The sequence below is a fragment of the Eulemur rufifrons genome, chromosome 7 (assembly GCF_041146395.1).
Source record: "Eulemur rufifrons isolate Redbay chromosome 7, OSU_ERuf_1, whole genome shotgun sequence".
Taxonomy (NCBI): Eukaryota; Metazoa; Chordata; class Mammalia; order Primates; family Lemuridae; genus Eulemur; species Eulemur rufifrons.
In genome coordinates, this window is record NC_090989.1 from 222,993,524 (window position 1) to 223,000,654 (window position 7,131).

Below are 7,131 nucleotides of genomic sequence, written 5' to 3' on the forward strand. Positions count from 1 at the left end.
CAGGCTATATGTTAAAGGGTGATTCACATACTATATCTCATTTAATATTACAATAATCCTATCATCCCCATTTTACAGTTTCAGAAACAGAGACACAGAGCAACCAAGTCACTTGCCACAGCACATAGCAGAAGACTTGGAATTCAGTCCTAGAGCCCAAGCTTTTAACCACTATGTTGTACTAAATAAATAGTATTAGCTACCATATATTATTGACCACATACCATTTTCCGGGAATCATGTTAAATGCTTTACACAAATTACCTCATCAAAGCTGGGTTGTTTTTTTTTTTTTAATCTCTGTGTCCCCAACATGTAGCAAAGTGCATGAGACAAAAATTGTTGAGTTGAATTTGAGTCTTCCTGCTCCCAAACCTTCCTTCCAAAACCAGTGGCATGAGAACCCCCTATATTTTCAGCTATAGCTGCAGTGACATACAGCGCTCCACTGCCCTTTTCTCCTCACCAGATTCCTCACTTCCTCATTTATTCTTCTGTGGTTTTGCTATGGATGTCTATGATGTTCACAAGGCACTTTTCAAAGCAATGGTAGTGCAGAAGAGAGCAGACGCATTGCCCCTTTGCAAAGGGTTTTGTTCTTTAACAATAACTTCTAGTGGTGATTTATATTATGACACAAATCCCTATGGAGTGACAGAGCCATAGAAGAGCTAAGTGTTTTGCTTGAGGGCCATGAGCTAAAAGAGGATTTTCTGTTTCCCAGTGTAGCTTTGGATTCCAAATCTATATAACTTCTCACACTGAGTTCAAAGTAGACAGAGTCTGTTTTAGGGAAGTAAAAGTAGGAAAGTAAGCTTGTGGGAAAGTGGAGAATAGGCTTTAGAAAGTTTGAAAGACAGAAACTGCAGGTCTCACAGACATTACATGTATAAATGGGACCAAGTAGGGCTTAGCCTTAGGTCTAGAGACAAAATCATTCATTTGCTTTCAAAAGCAAAAGTATAAAATAAACAAGATTTGTGACTTCCTCTCATTTCTTTCTTTCTTCCCACTCAAATATTCCAAATACCCCAAAAGTAATTATTGTGAACTGTGTAGCCACGGAAGTTAACCGAAAGGAAAGAATTCTAGCTGCTCTAAAAGTCTCCACTTTCCTCCCAGTTATATGTCATGGGGTTGCTATTGGTCACTGTGATATTTAATAAAAGAAGACAATATCTAAGTGAATTCCAAGCCCAAGACCTAAAGCACAGGAAGTAAACCAAATGCTTCCAGAACTACGAGTGAAGTCACTCGGGGGAGAACAGGGCTCATGTTAAGGAGCAGCCAGTGCTCAGCTCGGGTACATTCATAGTTACCAGAAGGAATAAAATCCTCTCTTTCTAAGCCTTTCAACTTTTCAAGAGAAGACACAAACCTGGATTTTTATGTAAATCTCCTAGTTTTAAATGCGGCCAACTAATTAAAAAACGTAAACACAGCACACACCAAACTATGCGATTCTTACCATATGGGAGATGCCAGTTTGCATCCTAGTGAGTAGCCTAGAGGATACTCAGGGACCTCTTTCAAATCACTGGGTGTGCACCCCTCTCCCCAAGAAATGGCAGCTCCGAAAACTGGTCCTCTGAGCAGACATCTCCCTCCTGCTGTGCCCCTGGCCTCCAGATGCCTTTTATGAAGTACTTGTCTCCATCCGAGACCTAATTTCCAGGCCTCTGAAAGCACCTCCAACTCCTTTCCCTGCATGGATGATCTGAAACCTCAAATGGCCGGGGACTTGGCTGTAGCAGGTCCCCGTGTGTGTTAGGGAGCTGCTCCTGGAGGGCTCTCCTACCGCCTCCTGGTTGCTCCAATTCTCACTCCCACCCTCTCCATCTCCTTCCACATTCTGTTTCCCTTCCTTTTCTTTTCTCTCTTCTCCCCCATCCCGATTCTCTCTCGTCTCACCTTTTTTTTTTTTTGTCACCTCTTTCTTCTCTTTTCCTTTCTTTCTCTACTCTTCTCCCCCTCTTTTCTCAGTCTCCTGTTTCCTCTTTCCTCTCCACTCCTGTCCGCTTTCTAGTACTATCCTTTCCTTTCCTTTTCCCATCCCTTCCCGTCCCCTCTCTCCCCTAGCACCGGGAAGTGAGGGGAGCTCGCTCACCAGGAATACACCAACACGGGCTTGGAGTATTTCTTGTGGTGGGAGCGGAGGGTCAGGGAGCCCTTGCGCTCCAGCAAGTCCGTGGGTCCAATCTCCAAGCAGTATTGATTACTGTCGCACCACTCCTGGTAGGAGCTGTCCATGGCCGCCTTCGAGGTACAGACCTCAGATTTCCCTCGGCACCTGTCCTGCCCCGCAGGACTGCAAGTACCAAGATTCGGCGTCCCTCATCTCCTAAGCAACCTGGGGCGGGGCGGTCTACGAAGGGGGTGTGGTCAATGGAGGGGCGGAGCCCTCTGACCTAACATCCCTGGTTTCCAGACGGTGCAGTTACTAATAGAAAACTACATTTCCCAGACGGCAGAGGCGGGGCTGCAGAGATGGTGGAAGGAGGCACTGCATCCTGGGAGCTGTAGTCTCACCTGTCCACCAGCCTGCTCCTAGAAGCGCTGGGTGGGTTGCTCTGAGGCAAAGTCCCTGAGTCCGGAGCGGGTCTGGTCGTGCTGTCCTTGCAGATGTTCTTTTCACGATCATCTGTTGTCACTCTGCTTACAAGTTACTTAAGTTTGACTAAAAGGGAGCGTGAGAACGCCCCTTTAAACTCCCAAATTATATCATTTCTATACAGCTTTCCTACATGCGGAAGAGGAGCAGAATGATTCAGCCAATCAGCTAAAAAGTTTGAGGATCCAAAAACCTGGTTCCAGTTTCAGCTGCTCTCTCAACCTTTCTGAACATTCGTTTCTTCCTCTGAAAAACGAAAGAGGGAATGGGACCGCGGAGAAGGGTGGACATGGGAATCTGAAATCCCTTCAGGCTGTGGCCCCAAAAGTCTATACCTCTAGGTACCGTTTAGGGCTCCGGGCATTCAGTTGCCCAAGACTTGTCAAGTTCTCCTCATTGAAACTTTTGATATTTTGTGACAACACAAAGTCATCACATTATTGTGCTGTGTATTATGTGTGGAAAGGAAATTTCAAAAGGATTATGGCATTGCCTTCAAGAAGTTATTTGATAGTTGTGCTATAGAAGGCAAGGTGCTTATTTCATTTTTGACTTGCCAAGAAAAGAGTATTTAACACATCTGAATTCTCCTCCCCAACCTCAGTTGAGTACCTACAGGGCACGAATGGACTTGTTGCTATCACTCACTCTTACCCAGCGTAGTGCTTAGTACCTGGCATCTTTTCAGAATGTTGAATGAATAAATGAATTTTATATTCCATTGCCTTACATTTACCGGGGCTTCCATAAATTCCAGAAGTGTCTTACTTTAAGAAGACTGCATGTACTCAAATACTCAAACTTAAAAACAGGCAAATTAAAAGATAATTCACAGTACATATAGATTCTCTGGTTTGCAAAATATTTATTATAGTGCTCCTGTAAATAGTGAGATGCTCTTCTGGGTCAGATTTCCCAAATTTGATACACACAACGACTAAGTGCTTTTCTGTGGCCTGTGGTGCACAGTGTGGGTGCCTGTGGTACGCTAAGCTCCCTATTTTACTGAAAGCAACAGTTAAACCATGTTATTTAAAATTAAATAAATAGGCCGGGCGTGGTGGCTCACGCCTGTAATCCTAGCACTCTGGGAGGCCGAGGTGGGCGGATCGTTTGAGCTCAGGAGTTCGAGACCAGCCTGAGCAAGAGCGAGACCCCATCTCTACTAAAAATAGAAACAAATTATATGGACAGCTAAAAATATATATAGAAAAAATTAGCCGGGCATGGTGGTGCATGCCTGTAGTCCCAACTACTCGGGAGGCTGAGACAGGAGGATCGCTTGAGCTCAGGAGTTTGAGGTTGCTGTGAGCTAGGCTGACGCCACGGCACTCACTCTAGCCTGGGCAACAGAGTGAGACTCTGTCTCAAAAAAAAATAAATAAATAAATAAATAAAATTAAATAAATAGTCCACTGTCACCAGCTAAGTGCTAATAGAGTGCTGACTGCTATTTTAGCCCCTTTCTTCTTGAAGGAATGCAAGAAAATCTAAATTAACTTTAAAAGGGTAAATTACATCCATGTCAAGCTCAATTCTGTCCAATCAAAGCATAGAATATTGCTGTTACTCCAGAAATATTGCCATCATTACTATCGTCTGTTTGTGTGTTTATTTTACATATGCTTCAAGTGGTGGTAACATAATATATGTGCAACTAATCAGGTCTCTGCAGATGATTTGACTCAAAGATGGAAGCTGCTTAGAGCCAAGCTCCTTCCATAGAGCATGAGTGCTATAGAGATTTAAAAGCTTTTCAGCACATCAAGTAGCAGTAATTTAAGAAAACAAGCAAAAACAAACAGAACTTGTTATTTTAGAGTTTCTTAAGCCAAACTGATGGCCTATTTGAGTTTGTGAATATGCTTTTTGTTATACTCGCTTTCCTTTTTGTACCAACTTTATAAGCTTTATTGTCTTCTGTGTCTATTAAATACATTTCAACACCCTTGTTCTAGGATTTAGGAGATTAATTCTCTGATATCCTCAAGTTCAGAAGCATTCCATTCTCTTTATATACACCACTACATTCTGTAGAATTTTTGGCTTCTTAATTCTTTACTGATAAAATAGGAATAGAACAGCACTTATTACAGAGGGTTTTTGTGAGAATTATGTAAGATAATAAATACATTGAAAACAGGTAGAACAGTGCCTCATAGATGCTCAACTCTCAACTAAATTTCAACTATTGCTGTTATTATTATTATACCCTGACTTTGTTTTTATCATTTGGAAAAAGTACCCTAAGATGTAGTTGTTATTAATATGGAGCTTCCTAAGTATATTCACTGTTTTTCAAGCTTTGTCTGTTTACAGGCCTTTTTAATGAATATATTTTTAAACTATATTTTAATATGAAATTTAATAGTCTGGATCTGAAAAATGTTGGCAAGATATTTGGGTATATCACCAGTGATAAAAGTAATTTTGCATACCTATACAATCCTTTCTTCCCAAGACTATAAATAAGCTTTATGCCTTATAAATGTGAAATCATTAATCCTCAACATATTTGAGTTATTCCTGTTTTCCTCAAACTTCATCAAACCAATGAAGTGTAGGACTTAAAGCAATGCCTTCTATTTATATTAATCTCTTCACACTGTAATATCCTCAGGGCAAGAAAATTAGAGCTCAGGTGGATGAAACAGGACTTTTCTGTAGGGTAAGTTCAGGCAGACCAACTTGAGAAGTAGGAATCCCGTCATATCAGCCTATTCTAAGACATTTCTTTATTAGCTTTATCAGACCCCTGAAGAGGTTGCCAAGAAGAACTGAGCAGGACAGCAAATCTAAAACAGATGTATATCAATCAGACGTGAACCAACCAGATGTAAGCGCCCATGGGTGCAAACCGCTTCACCATCTCCCTGCCCTTTCTGTTTTAATGATCTCTGCTCAATTCCCAGAAAAGCCCTGGCTTTGGACTTTCTAAAGTCACCAACAGCATGTTCTCCCCCACTGTTAAAATTACTTCTATCAAATGTCTTTCAATTAAGCTGAGAGACAAGAATTCTAATTACTTAAGAAAATTAATTTGTATTATCTCTATGTCAAATCCAGTTGAAATATATTAAAAACTTGGATTTAAATTGTATAGCACTCAGAAGTTAAAAACTAAGCAGTGATGTCCTAATCAAGGATTTCATAGTATTTTTTTTTAGTTCTCCAGGAATAGGGACCTTCTGTCACCCATCTATGGTTCCCCTTTTGAATATTATATATAAAGGAATTGGAGTCCACCTGCTGTGTCAAGATGAGTAGGAGGTTCTTATTCAGTCTGTTCCTCCCAACCCCCGTCTTCTTTCCTTTGTTTCTCTTCCTTCTTCTTTTGCCCTTTCCCACTTTTCCCCTTATCCCGTCCTCTTCCATTCACTACTCCTTCTTTTCTTCTACCCTCTGCTATTTCTCTCTCCTCCTCCTGTCTCTCTCTCTACTTCCCTCTCCTCTTCTTCCTCCTTTGAGAAGTATTATGGATTTTGGAGTCAGAATCTATCACTGAGCATTCAGGAGAATCTGGGACAATTCAAAGTTATATGAAAGAGAAATAATCAGACCTAGAAACCAAGGCCAAAATGTATGTGAATAAGTTCATGTCTGACAACCCAGGAATGCTCAAAGGAGTCAACCTTCTTTCCTTTCCTTTAACTATTCATAACTACCAACAGTCTTTTTGAGAATGATTTTAACCTTGAGTATGATTCCTCTGTGCTTCTAATTTGGACTGTGAACCACTTAGGCATCCACTTGCTCTCAAACCATTATCACTAACTAGTATTGAATAAGTACTGACATGCAGCAGGCATTATTTCTGGAATTCCTACTATCAGCATGGGGGATTAATTTTATTAAATATTCAATGTATAGTATTACATAATTCAGTATTTCCTTTATTTTAATATCTAATTCCCCCAATAAGTGAAATTCCTTGGCAGAATTGTCCATAATTATTATGATAAATTTTAATGTTCAGGATTAGTAATGACATGCTCTAACATAAAGGTAGATTAGGGACTTCCTTAGATATTCTACAAATTGGATACCCTTAATTATTCAAAGACTGAATATCCATTTTCATAAAATGATCTCTTCCTTTCCTCCCCAGTGCTGCTTTTTTTTTTTTTTTTTTTTTTTTTGAGACAGAGTCTCACTCTGTTGCCCAGGCTAGAGTGCCATGGTGCCAGCCTAGCTCACAGCAACCTCAAACTCCTGGGCTCAAGCAATCCTACTGCCTCAGCCTCCTGAGTAGCTGGGATTACAAGCATGCGCCACCATGCCTGGCTAATTTTTTCTATATATTTTTAGTTGTCCAGCTAATTTCTTTCTATTTTTAGTAGAGACGGGGGTCTCGCTCTTGCTCAGGCTGGTCTCGAACTCCTGACCTCAAACGATCCTCCCGCCTCAGCCTCCCAGAGTGCTAGGATTACAGGCGTGAGCCACCGCGCCCAGCCCCCAGTGCTGCTTTGATTTCTGGAAATTTCACTGTGCATTAGCAGCAAGAATGAGACAATTTAGCT

The 7,131-nt window shown here is 41.1% G+C and overlaps 1 protein-coding gene across 2 annotated transcripts in view; it reads right to left on the reverse strand.

Annotated features, from left to right (window-relative positions):
• CFAP95 (cilia and flagella associated protein 95) overlaps positions 1 to 2,308 on the reverse strand; it is an 83,823-nt gene extending 81,515 nt beyond the window's left edge. For both annotated transcript variants that reach the window (XM_069474129.1, XM_069474128.1), the window contains exon 1: positions 2,108 to 2,308. In XM_069474129.1, coding sequence (XP_069330230.1) covers positions 2,108 to 2,250 — 143 coding nt within the window. In that variant the 5' untranslated portion in view covers positions 2,251 to 2,308. The remainder of the gene's footprint in view (positions 1 to 2,107) is intronic.
• Between the last annotated feature and the right edge of the window lie 4,823 nt (positions 2,309 to 7,131).